The sequence below is a fragment of the Solea senegalensis genome, linkage group LG9 (assembly GCF_019176455.1).
Source record: "Solea senegalensis isolate Sse05_10M linkage group LG9, IFAPA_SoseM_1, whole genome shotgun sequence".
In the NCBI taxonomy this organism is placed as follows: domain Eukaryota; kingdom Metazoa; phylum Chordata; class Actinopteri; order Pleuronectiformes; family Soleidae; genus Solea; species Solea senegalensis.
This window is the reverse complement of record NC_058029.1, coordinates 807,915-834,020: the sequence shown is the minus strand read 5'-3', so window position 1 is coordinate 834,020 and position 26,106 is coordinate 807,915. Positions and strand designations below refer to the sequence as shown.

At 41.0% G+C, this 26,106-nt stretch overlaps 1 protein-coding gene across 3 annotated transcripts; it reads right to left on the bottom strand.

Annotated features, from left to right (window-relative positions):
• Nucleotides 1-3,064: 3,064 nt before the first annotated feature.
• Nucleotides 3,065-25,578, bottom strand: atp2c1 (ATPase secretory pathway Ca2+ transporting 1). Of its 3 annotated transcripts, none has more exons than XM_044035054.1 (27): nucleotides 25,503-25,578; nucleotides 17,399-17,503; nucleotides 16,759-16,875; nucleotides 15,250-15,339; nucleotides 14,987-15,022; nucleotides 14,816-14,877; nucleotides 14,087-14,195; nucleotides 13,485-13,640; nucleotides 13,295-13,363; nucleotides 12,716-12,791; nucleotides 12,565-12,631; nucleotides 12,127-12,251; nucleotides 11,170-11,267; nucleotides 10,882-10,977; nucleotides 10,502-10,591; nucleotides 10,122-10,226; nucleotides 8,954-9,107; nucleotides 8,137-8,307; nucleotides 7,876-7,973; nucleotides 7,739-7,789; nucleotides 7,459-7,625; nucleotides 6,952-7,020; nucleotides 6,758-6,874; nucleotides 6,515-6,662; nucleotides 5,833-5,928; nucleotides 5,563-5,704; nucleotides 3,065-5,121 (listed from the first exon to the last, which is right to left on the bottom strand). In XM_044035054.1, the coding sequence occupies exons 1-27, from the start codon at nucleotides 25,524-25,526 to the stop codon at nucleotides 5,000-5,002; spliced, it is 2,760 nt and encodes a 919-aa protein (XP_043890989.1). In that variant the 5' UTR covers nucleotides 25,527-25,578; the 3' UTR covers nucleotides 3,065-4,999. The 3 variants fall into 3 exon arrangements, with proteins under 3 accessions (XP_043890989.1, XP_043890990.1, XP_043890988.1); XM_044035055.1 differs by lacking the exon at nucleotides 25,503-25,578 and adding an exon at nucleotides 25,145-25,496; XM_044035053.1 differs by lacking the exon at nucleotides 25,503-25,578 and adding an exon at nucleotides 18,434-19,223.
• Between the last annotated feature and the right edge of the window lie 528 nt (nucleotides 25,579-26,106).

Below are 26,106 nucleotides of genomic sequence, written 5' to 3'. Positions count from 1 at the left end.
AACATGTAACTCAGGAGATACTGATCTTGTCACTTTACAAAATACTCACATAAAATCTTGAGAACATGTTCACGTTTTATCTCACTGACTTCACACCAAACCCTGTAGTGAAAATCAGTTATTTTAGTTCACAGGGACACAGGAGCTGCTGGCCCTCTGCTGCCTCGTGTGGCCACTTTGTGTCACTGAGGTCAATCTGAACAAAGGATGTCTAAAACAGAACTTTACAAAATAAGACATTTGAACTTAGTGATGGAAGCAGCAGTGGATCAACAACTCCAGTGTGCTGTGATGTTAAAATCACTGATTTTCTCTATGAGGTTTGTGGAAAAACTCACAAAATAACATTTGAACCTGCAGCTCTTCAATCTCTTGTTTTTTGAGTCCACAAATACTTTTTTATGTTATATATACTATTTTGGAGACTGTGAGACATAAGAAAGTACATACCTGAATAAAGACTTGAAATGAAAGCGTGAGCAGCGACTGACCAGGTGAGGATGATCAGGTGATGAGGTCATGTGAGTCACGTGTCAGGATGCTGCAGTGATGACGAGAAGACTGAAGGCACCAAGTCTAAAGGAAATGTGTGTGCAGCAGTAGATAACATGCACTCGTCACTTCCATGACTCCGCCCCCTCACTTCACCTCTCCCTCCTCCCCCCATTTATAACATCTATATAAAATAAAAGCATAGTGTCAATCTACATTTCCCTTTGTTCTATTTTGAGTTAAACATCAGTTTTTACTGTTTTTGTATGTTGCTTACAAATAAAGCTTATCGGATATAAGTACAATTTATGGTTAATAAAATAATTAGAAAATATTAAAATAAAGTCAGGCCAGAAAACCTGCAGACCATATTATTAGTAACAATTAACAACGTGTCAAACGTAGTTTTATAACGGCAGATTATTTCACGCTAATCCATGTGTTCGTCACATTTATCAGTAACTTTATGAACAGAGAGTGACGATAGGACATCAGTGGCGAAGTGAGCGCAGGTCTCAGAGCATCACACCGTCATCTATGTCAGTATGAATCCACACAGCAGCTCGTTAATACATCGATAATACGTTTAAAATTTAATAAATCCTAATAGAGCGACGAATAAATAACTAAAACCTGCTTTGACCTAATATTTAAAAGAAAACCCTTCATTGTCCTCATTTATTCACATTTCTCATAGAGTTTTAACATCGTACGGTTCCCTGACAGTAGCGCCGTTCCCGAGACGCCACATGACCGCGCTTTACTGTGCTCGTACACAGCTGTGACGTCATTCTGGGAAATAAGATTGTTTGGGGGCTTTTTATGGCGTTTAGGCAGGTTTTTACAAATGTAAAATGATAGAATATAAAGATCTACACATGTCTATGTCCACGTCTTACAGTCGTCTCTTTTACTATTGCGCTCAATGGGAAAATTGCAGTACCGCATGTGGCCACCATGACAATATCGTATTCAAGGGGGCGGTGCTCTATCTAATTCTTATAATACATCCATGCCGACTATGCATTACTATCTCATCAAACAGTTGAAAAAGTTCATATGTGTTCTTTTGTGAATATTTTGTTTTTTAAAAAAAGAGAAAATAATGGCAGTTCAATATTATTTCTGTAATTATAAAATGAGGATATTGATTATTGTGATTTTCTCTGCGATCAGAAACCCTCAGATGATTAACCAAGAAAATTTGCAATAAAACTGAATGTTTTTTTCTCTCTCTGTAGATGATTAGAAGAACTGGTTCAGTTAAGTTCAGACCCTGAACTTAACTTAAGAATTGTTTATACAGTTTGTTGTCGATCACAGCACTTTTCACCGTATAAATCGGAGATCATTTCATTTATAAGTTTACAAGTTTTAATTCAGGTTTTACCTTAAAAAGGGAAAACCTTCAAATGTTCAAGTTTGAACAGTTTTTGTTTTCTAAACAATGTGTAAATGTTTATCTGAATAAAAACAGAGTGTACTTACACCAGCTAACATCAGCTAATGCTAGCCAACATCAGCTAATGACAGCTAACACCGGCTAATGCCAACTAAAATGTGAACAGTTCTGTTTTCTAAACAAACTATGCGTAAATGTTTGAATAAAAACAGAGTGAACGTCTTTAAAAGATTTATAAAATGTTTTTAATATACATTAGATTTCCGGCCACATACACAATAAATAAAATACAGAGGGAGTCAGAGTGACAGCAGCAGATCGTCACAGAAAAAACTAACAAAAACAAAAGAACAGCAGTGAAAGCAGAGTCGCTCGAGTCGGAACTGGTTGTGACGTCACGTCCGAGTTCACCATGTTCCAGAGAGAAGTCGGAAAAACCTCCGGTAGATTATGACGCTGTATATGATCATTTTATGCTCACAAACATTGTAGCTACAGCTCTAAATAAGACAGGAGTGAATTGAACAGTAAAATTAGCCGTGTTTGTAAACCACTCTTGTTGCCTGAACTAGGAAATTTCGACTTCTGACGACAGCAGTCTTGAATTAACAGACATTATTTCATTTAAAAGGTGGAGGTTTAAACTGTGATGTCATTAATTCTTTTATCGAGAATAAAATGTGAAATTTCAAACATCAATGACTTCATAATATAATAATAGTAACATGTAATATCTGCTGAATATTTATTCACGTATTTTACAGTCGTTTCGAACATTAATGGCTGTAATAATCTCATGATTTAATGACTGAAACAGCAGCAGATTTCTATTTTTTTTTTTATCTAAATGAGCCTTTTGGAAATAAATGACAAAGAAATAACCTGATTTTATAGGATGGCAAATTAAATATATTTCCCAGAAAGCACTGCAGTACCCCGGCAGTGATCAAAGGTATAAAAAAAAGGTAAAGATTTTCACCCAAAATAATAATAACAAAGAAGGGAAAGTAAAGAGCTTCCTCATCCTCCTCCTGAGGTGATGACAAATCAAACAACTTCTCTAAGGCACAGGATGAGACGGCGGTAACTGCTGTGCTAGCATGCTACCACCAGGGCGGCGCAGCTTTTTTTGTATTCGAGTCAGAAATCGTTAAGATGTATAAACGTATATTTTTCTTCAAAAAAAAACAGCCGCAGTGACGATTATTCAAATTGAATGCATAGAAAAAAGACGTTAACGCATGGATCGGAAACATACACGTGGAGGCGTGGTGGTACGTTTGTTTATTCACCTTCAACCGTCTTGTACACGTCGTTTCATCGTGTGTACAGGTCCCCGTTGTGTATCGAGGTCAGGACACGCCCCCTCCCCTCCCATTGGGACACAAGCCCCGCCCCATGCCCAGAAAGGTCACAGAGATACAAATTTAAAGGTTTACTTAAAAAAAAACACTGGCTAACATCAGCTAATACCAGCCAACATCTGCTAACATCAGCTTATACGAGCTAACACTGGCTAACACCAACTAATGCCAGCCAACATCTGCTAACATTAGCTAAAGCCAGCCAACTTCGGTCAGCTAATATCGGCTAGCTAACCCCACCAAAAAAGCAACTCATAATATTATTGCGATAATAATGTTTTATTCTTTTATTCTTAAATAGTTGTAATTGTAAAAAGTGAGCGACTTCTGTTTGTAAGCAACCTTTGACTAATTCGTATCAGTAAACCCTCGGAAAAACATTGTTTTTTTACGACACGTTTGCGACAAGTCACAAAAACAGAAAAATAAACGAGAAATAGGTAGAGAATCGCAGTTTTGAGTGGTTTTAGCTAGTGTTGGTGCGATGACTCAGCATATTTCAAGCCTGATATCTGAGAAAATAGTTTTCCCTCTTTAAAAAAATGCCAAAGTTTTCAAATTCCTTGATTTGTTTCAAAATAATTTGTATTTATGAAGCATTTTAACATCATTTTAAACATTTAAAATGGATCATTTCACTCGTGTTTCCTTTAAAAATGAATGAATTCAGAACAAAGTCATTTGATTCATTTATTTATAAATAAAGGTATTTAATACACCTTATCTATGTCATACAATCAGTGCGATTTTTCCGTGACACGTTTGTCTCACGTCACATGGTCTGACAGGAAGTCTTTGATCGGACAGTTACGCATCATGTTTTTGTTTGTTTATCTTTATCATCAGAACATTATTAGATTCATTACATCCATACAAATCTACAGAATTATTAAATATAAGAAACAGTATTCTGTACGATTTGCTGCTTTTCATCACGAATAAATAAAGATTTGTTTTGAATCTGGGTTTTTTCCGGATATAGTTTTTTTTTTTTTCTCAGTAGTTGGATAAAAAGTGCTTCATAGAAAAATAATTTGTTTATTTGAGACACTGAAGAAAAATAAAGTTGTATAGAAACATGAAAATTAAAGCTTTAAATGCGCGGAATGTCTTTTTTCCCCAAACATGAATCGTCACACGAGAATTTTAACGTTTATAGGAAAATAAAACGAAAACTTCAATGTGTTTGTTATTTGTTTCCTCGCTGGTCACGAGGCTCAAGAATGGAACCCTGACCCATTAGTGTTGTACCTCCACACCCCCACTGCGTCGGAAAACCCACGTACACATACACACAAGCTCGACCAGTCGTCCGGTGAATGTGACGCGGTCGCACTTTTCTACATGAGCCGTTTAAATAAAGAACACAAACGTGTCGAACATGTGACTCAGAGGTTTTTTCTCCTTCAGGTCCGTCGTATGTGACGAGTCATGTGACAAGTCATGTGACAGCAGGAAAACACCAGCAGAGCGAGTCAGAGGAGGCGAGAGCTGGACGTCGTACTGTAGTAAACACAGAGTCAGGGTCAGAACACCCGCTGGCCATTTCACAGTCCAGTAGGCCGTCTTTCGCCATGCTCTGCCCCCCTTCAGGATGAGCGTGCCCTCCAGTCCCAGACCGGAGAGTCTCCGCCCACCTGAAAAAACAAAAAAAGTCTCTGATTCTAAAACCCTTCACCTGCAGCTGCTTCCTCCTCCTCCTCCTCTTCGCCTTCAGGTCCAGACGGTGGCGTGGGCGGGGTCATACTTCATGGAAGACGTCCGTGTGCGGAGTTCTGGGGGCGGACCTCAACCTCTCCACCTTCTTGATGACTTCAGACACCACACACACAGATGAGGTGAGGCTCACCAGGAACAGCAGGTCTGTAACACACACACACACACACACGGAAAATCAGTGATTTTAGCTGGCGGGGACACAGCTGTCAATCAAAATATTTATATTGAAGTGACAAAATATAAATTTGAACATAGTGATGGAGGCAACAGTGGATCAACAACTCCTGTGTGTGATGTTAAAATCACTGATTTTCTCTATGGACTTTGGTGTGGGAGAGTGAGTGGTTTACAAACTTCAGTTTCCTGTGACTTGAGCTTTTAGTACTTCATAAACTCTACGCCAGTTTAAGTCTACGACATCTTAAGAACATGTTCACGTCTTTATCTCACTGTGAGACGGACTCACTCACGTCTAAATGTAACACAAACTGCAGTTAGGAAAAGAAATGAAGATACATTTCCCAGAAACAAGGCTTATTTTATTTTTTTTGCAGTTCTCTGACAAATGTCTCATTGCGTCCTCACCGAAGACGCTGAGGCTCTCTGTCTGGAAGACACTCTGCAGAGGAGGGAAGTAGATGACGAGCAGCTGTCCCATGATGGACGCCAGCACGGCGAAACAGAACGTCCTGTTACTGCACAGACCCATCTCATGAACCATACGAGTCTGACACACACACACACACACACACACACACAATGACATCAACTGTGAAATAAAAGCTTAAAATAGAACAAAAATAAAGTTTCTTCAGTTAGTGATTTGTGATGAATCGATGAGAGCGCGTCGTTTACCTGTGAACGTGAACTCAGAGCATTGAACATGTCGAAGAAGACGAAGCAGGTAAACGTCATGGTCGTGTCACGGGGAGTGATGACATTGTCCCGCAACTGAGAAGACAAACGGAAACAAGAGGAGTCAAGTCTGAGAGCTGTGACCGAGCGACGCAGGAGAAGAGGAGGAGGGAGAGAGGGAGACGAAGAATCAACAACATGGAGGAGAAGACAAAGAAGGAAATGAAAGGAGGCGAGGGACGAGAAGAACGAGGAGAAAGACGGAGAACATGGAAGGTGGTGGACAAGAAGACGATGGAAAAAGAACGAAGTGAAGTGACGGAGGAGAGGAATCAGGAAGGAGAAAGAAGGAGGAGACAGATGAAAGAGGGGAGAATAATCTGATCTGGAGGAGTGGAAGGAGAGGAAAAAACAACAAGGAGTTAGAGAAAAAAAGGAAGGAGAAAATGAGATGTACGGGAAGGGAATGAAAGGAAATGAGGGAAGAGAGGAACGAGGAGGAAGAGAGTGAACAGAAAGGGAAGAAGAAGGAGAGAAGTGAGGGGAGAGGAGAAGAAAAAGGAGCAGAACAAGGAAAGGGGGAGAAAAGGATGAAAGAGGAGGAGACGGAAAAGGAAAACGAGGAGGATGAGAGGACGCGAGTGAGAAGAATGAGGAGGAGAAGAAGAATGGGTTGGTCCACCTCTCTCCAGAAGACGAACAGAGTCCCACAGACGATGATAAACGCTGACACCAGCACTTTGAAGATCAGGCTGCGAGTGATGATGCTGTCTCTGACGTTACGAGGAGGTTTCTTTATCACTTCCTGGTCCACAGGCTCCACCCCCAGACTGCGAGCGAGCACACACACACACACACACACACAGTAAATACCACTTCACCGGTCAATTGCCTCAGAACTACATTTCCCATGATGCCTCTGTACCTCTGAGCTGGAGGTCCGTCCATGATGATGTTGATCCACAGGATCTGCATCGCGTTCAGAGGGTTAGGGAAGTTCATCAGCGTTGCCAAGGAGATGAGCGTCAGCGCTGCGATGCTCCTGGAGATAGACAGAGAGAGCGTTACCGTGGAGACGATGCAGCATCAGCAACAGCATGTTGTTGTTGCTTGACTTACGTGCTCAGCTGGAAACGCACAAAGTTCTTGATATTGTTATAAATTCCTTTTCCTTCCTCGATGGCTGACCTGTGGGCGGAGCCAAATAAAAACGTACAAAATAAAGGACAATTGCATGTTTTTTTTTTACTTTTTTACTGCAACAATGTGACACACAAGAAGGAAACAAGTTTATTTTCAACATTTCAACACTTTCTAACTTTCTCCTGTGTCATGATGTGATTTTCGTTAATAACATCTTATATGACGTTTTTGATCACATTTTTTGTAAAATTAAAACAGCTTGTGTCATTTTTGTTACGATTAACAATGTGTTGTTTTTGTAACACATTAGTAATGTTTTCTGTGATGTTAGCAGTTTTTAAACTGACAGGTGTTTGACCGTGTGTTTAGAGTTAATAAAGAAGAACTGACAGTGGTTAACAGTGACTTTTGCCACAAACATAAATAAAGACAAAAAAATCACCCAGATTCACCGCGGCGTCACAAACACAGCCTTGGACTCACATGATAGTCTGGAAGTCGTCGTCCACCAGGATCATGTCGGCCGCCTCTTTGCAGACGTCGGTGCCCGTTCGTCCCATGGCCACGCCGATGTCGGCCGCCTTCAGGGCCACGGCGTCGTTCACGCCGTCGCCCGTCATGGCCACCACGGCGCCAATGTTCTGCAGCGACTGCGGCGAGAGAGAGATGGACTTTAACGTTTCACTCACAGAGAGTGGAGGGAGATGAGGAGATTTAGAGAATGACTCGGCTGCGTCTGTGGGTGTGGCCTCAGCGTGCTCACCTTGACGATCTTCAGCTTGTGTCTGGGACTCGCTCGATAAAACACGGAAATCTGCAGAGACAAAGACCGCGTTCACTCAGAAATAAACACAAACAAAAGTGACATCAGGGTGTGTGTGTGTGTGTGTGTGCGCTCACTCTGGAGACCATGTTGCACAGCTGCTGCAGGTCCAGCTGATCGACTTCTTCTCCAGACAAACACTGACAACCTTTGGAGTAAAGACCCAGACGACTCGCTGCAAACCCACAAACAAAAACAATCTTACATTAACTTTGCTTTTTTAATTATTATTATTCCCACATCAACATATATAAACATATGTGCAGTTTTTCTGAATTAACAAGATAATTTCTTGATTAAATACATGATGATTCATTATGGAGGCTCCGCCCTCTGACCTATAGATACGGCCGTCTCCTGCGAGTCTCCTGTGATCATCTTGATGGCGACGCCAGAACTGATGAGCGCAGCCACGGCCTCTTTGACCCCTGACCTGGGCGGGTCGATGATGCCCACCAGACCCAGGAAGGTCAGGTTCCCCACTTCTGATCCGGAGGCGAACGCCAGCACTGTCGGGAGGACAGAGACATAGTGAGCATGTCGTTATGGCAACACTGAGTGCTCTTATAAAGCACTTTTTTTCCACAACACAGTTCCAGCACGGCACCATTTTTTTCCATTTTTCCTGGTGTTCCTTTAAATAACCTCATGTTCTGACGAGGTTCCAAGTGAGCTGAGCCCATAATAAAGTGTAGTTCCAAAATTTAATTAAAGTTCCAAAATCTATTTATAATCCCTAATCCCTCTGACTGGTCAGAGAGTGTCGTCACTGAGTCATGAGCGTGATGTCCGACATGAGAATCAAAGACAACAATGTCCAACTGTAAAATCCTGAAAACATTAACTTTCATCTCCAACATTTAGCAAATGTGTAAAATGTCAGTATTGAACAGAGGAGTCTGTTGGATTTAGAGACAGCACTGCTGAAAACCACGTTCCCTGGTATTTCACTTCAGTGAAGTTCTGAAGTTCGGCAACTTTCTGTCAACAAAACTTTTTAATGATTCACTTTCACCCAAAACAACTGCTTTACGTGTAGAAAACATTGTCACTGCAGTTTCATGCAGCTGTGCTGTGATGACTCCGTCCACTTTGAGGAGGAGCTATGAAGCCTGCTGTGCCAGGACTGTACAGTGGCCTGTTGTTTCTGCTCACCTCTGAGTCCGGCAGTGCCCATGTAGCTGATCTGCTGCTGGTACAGCTCCCTCTGCTGGTGTGTGAGGGGAAGTGTGGTTCCTCTGCTGTTGTAGGAGCTGCAGAAGGAAATCACGCGCTCGTACGCGCCCTTCATGAAGTAAACACTCGTGTTCTGATGGAAACATGCAGGAAAAGAGACACAGAGTGAGACACTTTGATGTGATTCCACAGATCACTGCTGTTCTCATTTAACCCTTTAACACCAACACTTTGCATTTCTATAGTCACACAACAGTCTGTGAAAGCTGAGAACCCTAACGTGGCAAATCAGCGGTCTTTGTCCCCCTCTGTCCACACACAGAGAATATGAAGGGACTGTGAGGAGAGAGTTTCAAAAGACTAAATATGTTTTATACTGTTCAAATGTCAAATCTCTTGTTCATGTACAACTGCAATGTTTTCTTCTCTAAAATCAAATCATGTTTTTCTTCATTTTAATCCAGTCCTATCCAACTTTGTCTGTTAAAGCAATTCAAAACAACCACAGTGGACCAAAGTGTAAAATATTAAATAAAGGACACAATAAATTAAAAGGAACAGATGCTCATGTGAGGCGATAAAACGTCTAAAACAACTAAATAAATTACAAAGACATAAAAGTGTGGATAAAGATACAAAAATGAACTTAAACAGTGTCAAAGGTCAATGAAAAGAATTGATTTAAAAAACAGGCAGAGAAGAGTCAAATGTGCAATGTTAAAACACTCTTCACTGTAAATAACTGTCACATATTGAAAGTTCTAAGTATTTGCAGAGAAAATGGGCAAAAGCACCTACTCACAGGAAGTTTTCTGGCCCTTTTATGGATAAAGTAAGTCAAAAAAAGTACAGATGGACATTCTGAGGCTTAGTGTTGAAGAGTTAATTATTAGGCCGTTTCTTTTTAAAGTTGCAACTTTATAAATCTGTCTAATATTTCTTTGGGACTAATAGATGAGTTGTTTGTCCGAGCAGATCACAGAGTCGTCACTGATGTTTTCAGTGAATTAACCCTGAAGAGTTCCTTTAATATCCTAACAAATGTGCCCCTAAGGGCAGAAAATGTCACCTTCCCAAAAACTGCTGTAAAAATATTATATATTAATATTTATTTTCCCCTTTAAATGATTCAAACTTTTTTACAGACCTGCTGACTGCGATGAGCACAGCGCACAGCCATCCACTTCTGCTCCGACGTGAACGGATGCTCCTCCAGACGGACGTAGTCCTGCTGCAGGTTCTCCAGACCCATCTAAACCACGAGAACACGGTGCAGTCACAAAAAACACAGCCAGAATAAAAAGTTAGTTAGAATAGTTAGAATCTGAACACCTGTTCCTCTAAAGAAATGAAAAATGGAAAAGTTCAACCAGACTCTTATTGGACGATATGAGCCGTCAATCACACTCATGTTTTCCTCTAAATGTCAACATAACTTACATCATAATCTACTGAAGAAAGAGCTGAATGTAATTTTTTTTAAACTCTACAGTGGTTTATGGTGATGCAGTTTGTGCTCGTTCTCACCTTCATGGCAAGAGCAATGAGAGCGCCCTCTGTTGGTCGTCCCAGCAGGTTGTGATTCTTAATCATGGAGTCGTTGCACACACAGCCGACCTACACACACACACACAGATGATGTTTCTTCTTCTTCTTTATATATACACATATACACACACATATTTTTATATATATATATATATATATATATATATATATATATATATATATATATATATACACACACACACACACACATATATACATATGCATATGTATATTTTGTCTAAAGGGAGGTCATTCATCTTCCCCAACTTTAAATAAGATCTGGGGAAGTCTGAGATGTGGGGTAAAGTAAAAAAGTAAAGATGCAAATTTCAGCGAGATGTTCTTCAACAGTGTCTCACCTCCACAATCCTGGTTATAGAAGGGCAGGAGAAACCGTGGATGACATCGCCGTCCACTAAAACGTCTCCTTCTCTGTTGTAGCCGACGCCCGTCACCTGAAAAACAAAGGTGTGAGTAACTTTGAGTGGCAGCCATGTTTTCACCGAGAATGAGGCCTCAATGTTTAACAGAAGAACAAACTACAGATGTTTGTGTCTCTAAATTCACTTCTCAGTTCTTTTAAACCTCAACCTCCCAAATCTATATGTCACTGTTTCTTGTGACGATTGGCGGCCACAGGTTCTGACCTCAGCGTGGAGTCCATCTGATGTGAACAGCTGAGTGACCGTCATCTCATTCTTGGTCAGCGTTCCCGTCTTGTCCGAGCAGATCACATTACAGCAGCCTGATGGAGAAAGAGGACATCACACACGTCGACATGTCGTTAGAGAGTGAGTTAGAGTTAGTTTTTATTAATCCCCTTAGGGAAAGTATTCTTCTGCATTTTGACCCATCCTAGAATTAGGAGCAGTGGGCTGCCACACTGAGTGGCGCCCGGGGAGCATTGGGGGTTGGGTACCTTGCTCAGGGGTACCCCAGCCCTTTTTGGCCGGGTGGGGATTTGAACCGGCAACCCTCCGGTTACAAGTCAAGTTCCCTTTCCCCTTGGCCACAGGCTGCCCCAAGGTTAGTGACATTTTAAGTGAATACGTTCAGGTCATTAACCCTGAGGAGTTCCTTTAATATCCTGACAAATGTGTCCCTAAGGGCAGAAAAACAGACGACAATAATTTCCATAAAATAAATTTCAAGGAGAATTTGATGATTATTATTAGGCCCTGAGATGGATCAATGATTGGCAGAAACATTTATTTTGATGCATTGTTTATTTTTTGCAGTGTGCAAAAAAACCTGACAAATTTGTTCCTCGCGGCAGAAAATGTCACCTTACCAAAACTGCTGCAAAAATATTAAATATGAATATTTTTTCCACTTTAAATTAGTCAATCTTTTCAAAGTACTTCAGCAGGAAATATACATAAATATACAAATATTGTGATTTGAACTCAGTTATTTTTCTTTTTTAAATCAATTTTTTTTTTAATCAAAACAGTAAGTAAAATAATAGTAAAATCAGACTGAGATTTTGGTTGTGCATTTTCACAATCAGTTGGTTCTTGACAAAAACTACATGTTAAAATGACTTTTTATCGCGTATCAAAAGCATGACTGAATGAATGTTGTGGCTGAGATGAGTTACTTACCCAGAGTTTCCACAATGGGCAGCTTCTTAACGATGGCTCTTTTCTTCACCATTCGCATCACACCGAGCGCGAGCGTCACCGTTACCACGATGGGCAAACCCTCTGGGATGGCGGCAACCGCCAAACTGAAGAACATCAACAAACCCCAGAAGGCTTTAATTTACAAAAATGGACACCACGCTGTTTTGATGAAGACCTGAAAACTACTGACTTGGACTCGAGCTCACTTTGACTTAGGTCTTTGAGCTCAAATCCAAGTCAAGACTCAATTCTTTGAGCTTGAGTCATTAGTGTTTTTGTGTCATTGGCCCCATAAGACATCTCACATGATGTCCGACCTGACCACAGAGGAACAAACCCACTGCTGACACCTACTGTGTATAGTTAAATACTGTCCTCAAGTCCCCGGCTGTGTAAAATGCGAAAGAGCAGAGGTACCTGACACCGATGGTGAACATATCGAGGGTCCTCTTCCCCTGGAGCCAACCCATCAGCATGATGACGCCTGAAACACAGAGCACAGGTCGTACCATCAAAGACTCTGGTGAGTGTGATGTGATGAAGATGAAGATGAGGACTGAACACTGACCTATGATGCCAAACGAATAGAGCGAGAGCTGTTTCCCCAGCAGGTCCATGCTCTTCTGCAGAGGAGTCTTTGGAGCCTGAAGAAAAACAAACATCATTCTCAAACATACAAACAGCAGTGCATCAAATTCAGGCTTAATGTAGAACTGTGGTTCTCAAACACTGGGTCGGGGACCCACAGATGGGTCATGGTAGATTTTTTTTGGTCCCCATTATGGAAAAATATTGTCAGTGATTTTTTTGGTTTTGTTTCATGATGTTTTTGTAATATTTCAACTTTTTTTGTGAAATGTTTTAGGCAACATGTGTAACATTTATAAACATGAATAAATGTGTAACAGAATGTTGGGTAATGTATTTTTGGTCGAGTAAAAAGTTTTTTTGCAACCTCGCAAACAAAATATTGTAAAAAAAAAAAAAGATAAATGAATGTGAGTGATATTAGTAACATTATTCAAATTAAATATCACAAAAAAATATGATTTTCTTCTGTTCACTCTGTATCCATAAGCATTTATTGATACTTAAACTTGTTTTAATGACTAAACAAACACTAAAAACACAGTAAAGGAAATGTTACCTCTTCTGCCTGCATCATCTTGAACACCTCACCAAACTCGGAGCTCTCTCCGGTTCCTATGACGATGCCCTGAGGAAAATGTTCACAGCTTTAAACGCTATGTCTTGTTCGACTTTCATATTTTGTCACTTCTTCTTTGGTAACATTACACTGAGTGTTGAGGACAAACGTGGCGTCCGGTTGTCGTTACCTTGGCTTTGCCGCAGCGCACCAATGTCCCCATGAAGGCGATGTTGCTGCGGGAGGCGATGTCTCCGTTGGACGCCAGCGGCTGGTGTGAGGTAGACTTGGAGGAGGGCGTGGTCTCTCCAGTCAGACTGGACTCATCCACAGACAAGTCGGTGGACTGTGGGGGAGGGAGGACGGACACTGATGAACAGACTGGACTCAAAATTCCCTTTTTCCCTTTGCTTTCATTCCACATGTAGGTTTCTACCGTCTCTTGTTTACATTCATTCAAATATATGTAATGCAGCTTTTCCACGACACAGTTCCAGCACGTTTTCCAAAATCTATTTATAATCCTAATCCCACTGACAGAGAGTGTCGTCACTGAAGAGTCATGAGTGCGACGTCTGACACAAGAATCAAAGCCAACAATGTTCACTGGTATTTCACTTCAGTAGTTCACTGTGACCAAATCTTTTTAATCCACTGATTCTAAAGAGGGCCACACAGTTGGAGTCATGGTTAGCACTCAAGAAGACCCGGGGTTCGTGACCCGGTAAAAAACAAGGGTCCTTCTGCATGGACTTTGCATGTTCCTCCCTGTGTGTGTGTGTGTGTGTGTACCTCGTAGAGGCGGAGGTCTGCTGGGACTCTCTCTCCCACTGACAGACAGACGGTGTCTCCAGGGACCAGCTCCCTCGCCAACATGTGCACCAGGTGTCCCTCCCTGATACTGAGAGAGAGAACGAGGAAGAGAGAGAACGAGGAAGAGAGAGGGAGAGCGAGGGAGAGAGAGAGAGAGAGAGAGAGAGAGAGAAGAGAGAGAGAGAGAGAGAGAGAAAATGAGTTATCCTTACTGATTGATCAACTGTTGAACCATTAAGAAATAGTGGCAATATTTCATGAATAACTATTTAATTGCAATTATTTTGACTTAAATTGTGCTTTTCATGTAATTTTTCTCATTTTCATTTGAATAACATATTTGAAATGATTGCTGTGTGATATTTGTGTAGATCTGTAAAATATGATATGTACAGGTCAGGACAATATTTCATCTGAAATAGTCGTTGGACACATTTTGGCTTCGAGAAACACTGCAGTCGGCTTTACTGAGATTTCGATACAATAGAGATGAATCCTTCAGTCCAATTGTTACTGTTTTAGAGCCATTTTGTCCAATCAACAGTCATAAAGTTTAAAAATCAATAAAAAAACTAAGTAATAAAAATATACTGCATATTCACACTTAACACAAGTTCAGATTCAAAGTGTAGTACTTTAAACTCCTGAGATTGGAAATTTCCTGTAAATTTGGAACAAGATTGAGACAGAGTCGAGTGTCGGACTCACCAGTGACATTCTGGAGGAACCAACTTCCCGAGCTCTTCTAGAGACTTCTCTGAGCGGTACTCCTGCACAACGACACGAACAACAACAACAACAACAACAACAACAGGAGTCATGAAAAACCACTGCTCAATCATACGCAGAAAGGTGAGTTCACTCATGACGCAGACTCACCTGGACAAAGGCAACGGTCACGACGATGATGATGGCCTGGAACAAAGAAAATCCTCTGTTAGTAAAGAAGATGGATTTTTTAAGTCCAGGGTTAAACTCTTACACATCTCTTTCTTGATGAGCTGTATGATTAACCCCGTGCTTTAAATCGTCATTTCAAAATCACTCGACACCACAGAGAGTCTAAACCTCCGTCCATCTCTCCACTGCTGACGCTGATGTTAGAGCAGCTGCAGGTGAGAGTCGTTTCCACGAGGACTCACCACAGTGATGCTGATGGCGTCATCAAACTGGTGCATGAGGACACTGATGACGGCCGACGCCAGCAGCAGCAGGATCAGAGGATCTTTGAACTGTAGACAGACACAGGTAGAGTGAGGCGACAGTGGGTTTTTGAGGTGCACCGGGGACACCAGGAAAACACTGCTGCCTCCATCAATAAGTTCAAATGTCTTATTTTGTCACTTCAGTGTTTGAAATCCTTTGTTCAGATTTACCTCAGTGACACAAAGTAACCACACGAGGCAGCAGTAGACGCAAGATAAAATCACTGATTTTCTCTATGGGGTTTGGGATGGGTGAGTGGTTTACAAACTTCAGTTTCCTGTTGGAAAAGTCTGTCTAACAGTGAGATAAAGACATGAACATGTTCTTAAAGACATCGTAGACTTAGAGTCTTTTGTTAAGTGGCTAAAATCTTTTCCTCTTTTCCTGCCCCCTGCTGACAGCCATGTTAGCTGTACCACATACAAATAGGGGACCAGGGGTTGCACCACGTTTACATCCCTTGTCCTGCATTTTACTCAACTCTAGACTGATGCTTTTCTTAGTGTATACATGTGATCCAATGGCTGTGAAAAAAGGGAGGAGCTAGAACTGACAAATAATGAGCTATTCTCTACATCCAACAACAGACTGATTGCCTGATGTCTCTTCATGTGTGAAATCAGCCTTTTTTTCTGGGACACGATGGTTCGTCCTCTGGTGAAAGCGATTGTCAGATCAGTTCATGTTAAATTTACAGACTCACTGTTATATAAATGTCTGTCTGTATGAAGGACGGACGGACGGATGTGTCCTTACAGTCACAAGAGACACAAAATTCACTATATATTAAATATTCAATCCAACGCTGCATGAATTAGGGATTTAATGACAGAGACGGACAGTTGACGTGTGTGTGTGTGTGTGTGTGTGTGTGTGTGTGTGTGTGTGTGTGTGTGTGTGTGCGCCCACACGCTTCATATCACAGTGTTCTGACAACAGTGACCACATTTTTGTCAAATGTCAGATAAAAATAGAGCGTCACTATTGCCCTGGAGTTTGAACGACTTCCTGGGAGACTTTGATAACGAGGCGACGCTAAAACATGGAGAGTTAGATAAGAGAGCGAGGACAGACTGAGGACAGAATGAGGACAGTGAGACCATACATACATGTGTGTATGTATATAAACATACATATTTATATATACTACATGTGTGTATGTATATAAATATATTTATATACATAATGTACATGTGTGTATGTATATAAATATATATATTTTGTATGCTATTAGATTGTCGTGTTTTTGTCTTCTCAGACATTTTATAGACAAAAAATGACCTTTTCATCCATGAAGAGGCTGACTGTCAAATAATGAGCTATTATATACATCTACAGATACACTGTCTGCCAAATAATGAGCTATTGAATATATCCAACAACAGACTGACTTTTAGGGAGAAGCCTAAAGAAGAAAATGAAGAAGAAGAAGGAAATGACGTTACCTGTGAGATGTATTTCTTCCATAGTGGCTCGTCTTCACTGATGTCAAACTCGTTCCAGCCGTGGTACGCCCTCCTCCTCCTCACCTCCTCCTGGGTCAAACCCTGCTGCAGGTCAGCCTGTCACGACATTTAACAGTGAATCAAGGGCCTCAGCTCTGACATCCCACCATTTATTCATTCATCTGTTCCTCATACAGTCGTGTGATTAGAGTTTCCAGGCGTGTCAGTGTGGACAGGGATTATGTATTAATGCGGAGCTGAGACGCTCGCCTGCATTAGTGCCGCCCTCTTCTACTGTAACGTGGCACGTCTAAATCCACCTTACAAACGTTGCTGTTTGGCTTCTGTTTCAAGTTCATGTGACACTTGTTTTGACACAAACACCTGGAGGCCTGACAGTTCCTGAAACATCATGCTCCAAAAACTTCAGGACCAGGAAGTGAACATTGGTGTAAAATGTTTGAAAAGAAATATCCTTAAATATGTTCCCCACACGTTCTGTAAGGTTGCAGTGACCTTCGAGTCCAAGTCAACGTTTGATCAACGTGTCAAGAAACTCAATCGCGGCGTTCTTGAGATGGAACAACCAAAAACATACCACCTGTGGCCACCGGGTGTCGCCAGGTGTGGATTACTGTACCTGCAGGATACACGCTACTTCGTTGACAGGGAGTTCACTGGCTTTTCTGGAGGTTAGTACCGGGACCATGGTCTCATCTTCACTGGAGGGTTGTCTGTCGGAAAGCTGCGAAAGAGAAAAAACAAACGTTTATCTGTGGAAGACGTCACACAGGAACACCAGGTACCAGGAACTATCACTGTATACTAAATATTACAAACTCAAATATCTACCGATATCACGAACCTGAGTATCTACTGATACCAATATTAGTGCGATGCCGTCATTAACAACCATTTATGAACGTATGAACACTGTTAACAAACACATCTGTGACCTGCACGTAGACAGACGGCGAGTCTCTGTTCACGAAGAATAAACAGAGGCTGAATGAGCAGCGACAGAAGTTACGCACTGCAGCTTTAAAATTCTCCACTCTTGTAAAAGTAGCACACAGCAGTGAGTACGTGAACACACACAGACTTTTAAATAGCTTCTCTCAGTGACAGTGATGAAAAATGAGCCGACAAACTAATAAAAGTTTTTCTTCTTCATTGTGAGTCAAAGTAAAAATAGGTTTTGTTCTGTTTTTTTTTTTTTAATCCTCTGGAGTTGAACTCGTCCTCCTTTTGTTTCCCTGGGCCTTTAAACACTCTCAGCCACCTCTACTCTACATCCTCCTCCTCCCCACACCTCTGTTCTTCCTCATTGTTCACGATGACCAGCTTCTCAATGCAGTCACTTTTCATTTACAGGGGTCGCTTCAACATCGTTCGGAAGCCGACGCGCACTCACTCACACACACACACGTCTTTGACGACAGTTTAAGTCACAAAATGTGTGTTAAAAATATTATTTTAGGTGAATTATTATTTCACCAATAATTATTGTCTTGATCTGTAAACGACATGTGAAGACATCTTTCTTCCTTACACATCTGCACAAATATCACACAGTCGTCATTTAACAATGTTTTTTGAACAAAAACGAGAAGGATGTAAAAATGACCATTCTCTCCGATATCACCAATCATATCGCAAACACAGTCAAGTGTACCTCGGTGCTGTTCCCTCCAGTGTCATGACGCTGATGACAGTTCAGGCTCATCCTCTCATCTAAGACGCTCCTCACAACGTTTAAGCCTGGTTGATGTGACCAGTGCGTTTCCTGCTGCTTATATGATGAAGGACAGCTGCTGTAGAAGCTTCCTTTCCCTTCCCACTGCGCGTTTCTCCTTCTAACACGTAACGTAACACGCCTTTAGTCTATCAAATCATTTGCTTTGGGCTCATAAAGTGCGTGTTTGACTGTGTTGACTTTCCACACATGTGCACGGCTGCAGTGATCACGCACAACCACACATTAACTACAAAAACAATAAACTGACAGACAAACTCTCACAGATGAGCCACAAAAATATTTGACAAAGATCCTATGGTCAAATAAAAAAGCCTAAACAGATTCTTAAACCTGAACAGGCTCCATTGTCAAGTCTACTTAACTCACAGTCACAAATTCACCTGTTCTATTTGAGAGATTTCAGTTTTCATACCAAATTTTAGTACAAAGGGCTTTCACAGAACAGAACACAGATTAATTAAACACAGAATGTTTAATTTGGATCTAAATGATCTGGTGCATCATTAAAAAAGGGCTAAAAAATCTTATCACAATACTTTTTTATATCACTCGATATCAATATATAACACCACATAAATCACATCGATATTTATATTATAAACAGTAGATATTAGTAGATATATTATGTACGGCTGCAATGATTGTTCGATTATTAAAGTTTCTTTGATTTTTCAGCTTCTTAAATGTGAATATTTTCTGTTTTCCTTTGCTCCATAAAACAAATAAATCATTCAAACTGAATCTGAATTTTTAGTTTGTGGACAAAACAAGACGTTTGAGAACATGATCATTTTCAGGTTTGACAAACACTGATCAACATTTTTCAACATTTTATGACATTTCACATGTTTACACGTGTTGTTGTATGAACATGGTCAAATTCGGACCGGATCTTGTCTCAAAGATATTTCCTTCACAGTGTCAGTGTTTCTATCTGTGCCATATGTCACACACATATGTCTGTTTTCAAAAATAAAATCATCTCAAACACCTCAAGTCCCTTTTTTCGGCTGCTGAATGAAAGTAGGTCAAACAAACGCTGAGAACAAGTGAACCGCTCGCTCAGTGGCCATCGGGTCAGGCTGTGGTCCCACTCCACACCTTCACACACTTGTCTTTCCAGTCCAGCAGCGCTGCATTTGAGGTATTTCTCATAGAAGGATCATTTTCACAGCCACAAGTTTGAAGACACACAGACGACAAAGCTGTCTGACAGGTCTTCAGCAGAAATCTGACAGATACAAAACAAATGAGCAGCATGTAAATATCTTTCAGCAGTGACGGCGAAGATGAGCGAGAACCTGGTGTGATCCCGCTCCAGGCAGCGGGATCACACCAGCGTCTCAGAGGTGGACAAACAGGTGGACGAGAAATGTGACACCTTGTGTGCTGTGCGCCACGTTTTCACCTTAACACTCCAGTCGTTCAGAAGCAGACATAAGACTTTAGAATGCAGAGTTAATCCAAACACACAGCAAACTGCAGCAGGAGGAGGAGGAAACTGGTGCATCAACATGAACAAACTCACTGGTCATTGACCCAATTCAGTGTCAGATTCTGGCGACCAGTGGAGACACAAGGAAAAACTGATTTTAGCCACTTAGCCAAAGACTCAGTGAAGAAAATCAACGTCTACGATATGTTAAGAACATGCTCCCGTCCTTATATCACCAATACACAGACTTTTCCAAGGGTTAGGGTTGCAGTAGACCAGCAGCTCCTGTGTCTCCACAAGCTAAAATCACTGATTTTCTCTATGGGGTTTGGTGTGGGAGAGTGAGTGGTTTACAAACATCAGTTTACTGTTGGAAATGTCTGTCTGACAGTGAGACAAAGACATGAGCTGACCGATGAACATGGGAATCCTTGTTAAAGTCGCCGAGAAGTTTTACTCTTGTACAACGAGTCAATGAGTTCACGGTGTTGTTGTCATTAGTGAGTTTAAATTACCAGTTTAAATGGGTGTGACTCCACTCTCTCTTGCTCTCGTCTTCCTCCGTGGAACCGTCTTTTGCCGTGGGACAAAAACAAGTCGACCACCGACTTGTGTTGCGTTAACTCTGCTGCTCAGTCCCAGTTTAACAAAAACACAGAGAGAACAGGACAAATGTGCATCATCGACCTCCTCAGAGCTGAGGTCAGAGGATTGTTTTTGATGAGCTTAAACAAGGAGGATCTTCCTCCTCCCCCCACCTCAACGTGGTAGAGCAACATTCCTGCTCTGCCCTCCTCAGGATGGGAGGGCAGCAGCAAGTCAGACCTGATGCAGGTATGAAGGAACATCAGAGAATGACTTTTAAAGTGAATTAACATCTCTTACTTCTCTGAGCTTCATGTCGGTTGTTCTTCAGTGGTTTTTAACCAGAAACTCTCAATCAAGACCAACCTGTTAGTATTTTAACATCTAATTGAAAGGTATAAATCTCGCTTTAAATGAGGTATAAACACTCTAAGGGAAAACATGGCTGCCAGCGAGGAGGAAAAACAGAAAGATGTTTTATCCACTTACAAAAGGACTGCTTTATCTCACTATATCCAATTTCTGCACCACAAAAACCAGCCTGAGACACAGTGAAACACAGCAGCTCAAGTCTACGATATCTCATGTTCACTACTTTATCTTTAACTCTAACATTTAGAATGTTGTGTATTAGCACAAGTGTCTCAACTGGACAGGACATGTAAGCCTACGACATCTTTATGAACATGTTCACGTCTTTATCTCACTGTTGGACAACAGGAAACTGAAGTTTGTAAACCACTCACTCTCCCACACCAAACCCCGCAGAGAAGATTTTAACATACCTCAGTGACACAAAGTGACCACATGAGGCAGTAGTAGAGCAGCAGGTAAAATCACTGATTTTCTCTATGGAGGTTGGGTGTGGGAGAGTGAGTGGTTTACAAACTTCAGTTGCCTGTTGGAAAAGTCTGTCCAACAGTGAGATAAAGACATGAACGTGTTCTGAAGACATTGCACACTTAAACTGGCGTAGATTTTCTTCAAGCATTTGCACGAGTTGCACGTAAGAGAATACACAAACAAACAGAGCGACAATACAAACGTCCTCTCTTCACATGACTGACATTTAAATCTGAAAAAAATAAATAAACAAACACGCAAACAAAGCAGTGAACCGACGGCAGGATCTTATTACAGTCAGCAGCTCTTATCATCATCACCATCATCATCATGGTTTCCGGGCAGCGTCAGTTTGATTCAGGTCAAACTCTATAAAGAGATAATTCCCTGGTGGTGAGACAGTGACGGACACAGCATCTGACCGGCCTTTTTCAGAGTAAACATTCAGACAAGCCACTAAACAGGAAGCATAAACTACTTCAATTTGTGACTCACACGTACAAAAACAAGCAATCAAGGGTTTGTGCTCAGGACGCAAAACGTTTCCATTTTTAAACTTGACTCACAGTTACTAATAACAATAAAGATCTACAACAAAGCCCGTCAATCCATGCATTTATGTCCAAATTACATGTACGACTACTCCCAACAACAACGACAACAACAACAACAACAACAACGTAACATCATACTGGTAATCCTGACAACAGCAAGTACAAAAACATCAAACTTACAATGTGAATTTTCAGGAAATATGGAGACCAAAACCTGGTCCCAATGACACAGAACCTCATTCCATTTCATTTTCTTATAAGATTAAGGGCTAGTTATGGTTAAGGTTAGTGATAAGGCTTTGTTTAAATGAATGGAAGTCAAAGTAGAGTTCTGAGAAGAACAGCTGCACAAACCTGTGTCTGAGCTGCAAATAACCATTATTTTCACCATAGATTTGTCGCAAAATTTGCGTCTACATGCACTCGCTTGCGTTTGTAATCTCATCGAGCAAAACATTTGCAGCACAGTACTTGCTGCTGCGTGAACGAAGCACAAGAGATGTTTAGTAAATGAATTATAACTTAGATAACATAACAAATCTGAACTACGGCTGCGACAAACAATTCTCATCGTCGATGAATCCGTCAATTATTTTCCCGGTTAATCGAGGAGTTGTTCGCTCCAGAAAATGTTGATCAGTGTTTGTCAAACCTGGAAATGATGTTCTCAAATGTGTTGTTTTGTCCCCAAAACTTAAAATTATTCAGTTTGAATGATTTCTTCGTTTAAACTGAAAACACCACATTTAAGAAGATGAAAAATCACAGAAACCTGATTTAATTCTTTAAAAAAAGCTCAGTGATTATCAAAATAGTTAACGATTAATTTAGCAATTGACCAATCGAGTCAATGTTTCAGCTCTAATCTGAATGATAGCTGGACACACACATCGAAATTCTATCAAAATAACAACATGGCCATTTGTTAGTCTTAAATGTGTGTCAAATGACAATTTTACATGAAATATCATCCTGACCTGTTCACATCATATTCTACAGACTGAAGAAAATGAGAATTATCAGTGCAGGAATGTGCTGATTACAGCAGGTGATCGACTCGCCCGACTTAGCGCTGGCGTTTCATCTCATCAAGGTCACTACGGGGAGGACACAAACGCCCGCTTTGTTATCAGCAACCGACACAACTCACTCCCACGAGGTCACAAGGTCGATGTTTGCTGCTACTTAGCTCGTTCTCATTTAACGACAGACGCAGAGGGAGGGCAAAAAAAACCAGAGCGAGGCAAAGTAGGTCAAAGCAAACACGAGGCAGAGAGAGAGGGAGAGAGTGAAGTCCACTGAAGAGTTCAGGGAATCTGAAGGAAAGTTTAACTGAGTTTTAGTGTCAATGTCGTTCATGTCATCAATATTCAGATTCAACTTTGTTGGACCAGACTAGAGAAACTTTATGCAGCAGCAACAGCAGGATTAATGACAATAACTGCAAAACCAGTATTATTACAATCACAGACCATTTAGGATCATTAATACATTGGTTTTTTCAGCTTCTTAAATGTGAATATTTTCTCATTTCTGTCATTTTTTTAGCTTCTTAAATGTGAATATTTTCGACTTTGTCATTTTTTAGCTTCTCAAATGTCTTGTTTTTGTCCTCAAACCAAAGTGATTCAGTTTTAATGATTTCTTTGTTTTATGGAGAAAAGAAACCAGGAAATACTCACATATAAGAAGCTGAACATCTACGCCAATGAATGGATTAACAATGAATCCTTCTGTTACCTTCTCATTACCGTAACTCCTACACCGTTTGTGATATCAAGAAAATTCTAAATCTATGGACTGGCGATGTGTCCAGGGTGTACCTTTCGCCCAATGACCCCTGTGACCCTCATGTGGAGGATAAAGCGGTAGAAGATGGATGGACACCAGAAAGAGTGAGAAATAGAGTATTTGCGCTCCTATACTTGTCATTAGTGTCCAATCACAGACGAGATTTATCAGCACTGTAATTCCTGGAAAGTGAGGGGCAGAAGAACTCACACACTGAACACTTTTCTGACAATTCTACAGCCATTAAAATCTAAATAAATAATCATGAAGGTCATAAGAGGGTTCATTTAAGGGAGCACTGAACTGAGGTGATCCAACACAGACAGACGGGATGCTGGTGCTGCTGAGGTTGTTCATCAGTGTGACCCCTGCATAGATACTAGCTCCGTTTAATGGAGGGAAGCAGCTGAGTGTGAAGGAGCTGAGGAACGAATGTGAGGATGTTTCTCTCCAAAAATAGGTTATCATGAGGGAGGGAGGAACACCACACACACACACACACCTGTCCTCCCTTTTCCTCTCCCGACTCTTGTGTTCAGCCTCAGGATTTAAGAGTTGCACAGTTTGTTTGTTGGATTTGTTTCCTGGTTAATTTTCTCATTATTCAGGATCAGCTGCTCACAGGTGTTCGTGTGTGTGTGTGTGTGTTCATGTGTGTGTCCAGTCACCAACAAATTAACGAGGCGTTGACACGGCAACAGCAATTAAAGCTACATTGACTGTAATCAGCTGCGTCACATCTCTCACACACACAATCACATCAAACAAGTTCATATTCATGACACAGCTTCACTGTCGGGACACCTGTGATGATAAACCTCGTAAAATAAAAACGTACAAGGTTACAAAAATACGTACAACGTACAAAAAAACACAGCTTATTCCAGAGATTATGTGTCTGAGGAAATTTTTTATAAATATACGTGTTTAGAATGTGAGGAAACTCCATGTCTGTCCTGGCGTTGCCTCAAACACATTTCCTTCAACTTAACTCATCACAGACTCAGAAAATCTACTTATAGTTCCAAAATCAAAGATAGTTGGAGGAAAAGTACAAGTTGCAAGAAACGTAACAAAGCGAAGTACAGATACATGAATTTTGGACTTTAGTACGGTAAGAATCACTGTAATTAACTGAAACATAATGATTTAAATTCAAACAAACGTACACATTCATCAGTTGTTGCACTCGAAAACAGAGAGCAGGACAATAAAGAACAAAACACAATTTTCATGTTATGCTGCTTTAAATATTGTGTTTTCATACTATTTTTCTTTAAAATAAGACATTTGTATATTTTCCATTTTTTTGTTTAAATAAAAATGTCTATTTCAATCATTATCATCATCACGTTTGTGTTCACGTTAGCCAAGGTTAGCTGTTAGCAAACACCGCCACCGGCAAAATGTCAGACTCACACGCACGCGCGCGCTTATCCTCATTCCTCCACCTCACGAGACAACCAGCAGCGATTGTCAGAGAATGAGTCAGGTGGTGCGGGCTAACGTTAGCTTCTCCTCCACCGCCCGCCGACAGCGACAGTGTTCGGAGCTAACAGCTAACAGCTAACAGCTAACAGCAGACAACACAGCTCCACTCTCGGCCAAACTCAACAAACAAGCCCCGCCAAAGCCGAGTCTCCTCCACATCCGCTCGCTCGGTTTTTGTGTGCTTTTATTAAAAACGCGTCTGTCTCGCCAACAATTCCGGTAAATCCCGGTGCCGGGAGCGGTGAACGTGAAGCGCGGAAGACGCGAACAAGAGTAAAAAACTCACCAACTGCCCCCGTTTCTTCAGCATCTTCCGTGAAATCCCAGCGCGGAGCCTTTAGTCTGTCATCGAGAAGCGGCCACCGTAGTCAAGTTAACGCTGTCGGCACGCGCGGGGGCACTTCGTGTGTCACCTTCAAAATAAAATGCAAGGTCACGAAAAATAAGTCTACTTTTATTTTCACGCTCACTTCAAATTAAAATAATAGAGTCCGTGTTTTGTGTGACCGTGGGGATCTATAAACCTCAGCGTCCTCCTACGTTGATTAAAAACGAATTGGTACAATATTTTATGAATAGACGGACCTTTTATTTTGTTACAGCATTCTTTTAATATACGTCTGGTTTTTAATCCTAATTTTGCGTGTGGTGAAGATTACGCAAACGAGCCACGTGTTTGCTCCTTAAAGTTTTATTTTATTGTATTTTATTTTATTTTTTCAAAACCATGGTCATCTGACTTCCGATCAGGTGAGACATATCGAGTCCAGAAAGTTCCTTTGACTACAAAACAAAGATCGCATATGGCAGTGAAGATAACGCGACTGTTTCATTTAACACAATAAATTAAAGTGCGGGCTTTCCAGTGCAAACATTTACAAAATATAGAA

Coding starts and splice junctions, on each gene's coding strand:
- atp2c1 (XM_044035053.1), bottom strand. CDS start 18,484: ATGAGCCTGAACTGTCATCAGCGTCATGACACTGGAGGGAACAGCACC. Junction 6,663..6,757: donor GACGGACCTCCAGCTCAGAG/GTACAGAGGCAT, acceptor GCTCGCTCGCAG/TCTGGGGGTGGAGCCTGTGG. Junction 5,122..5,562: donor AGAGAGCCTCAGCGTCTTCG/GTGAGGACGCAA, acceptor TGTGTGTTACAG/ACCTGCTGTTCCTGGTGAGC.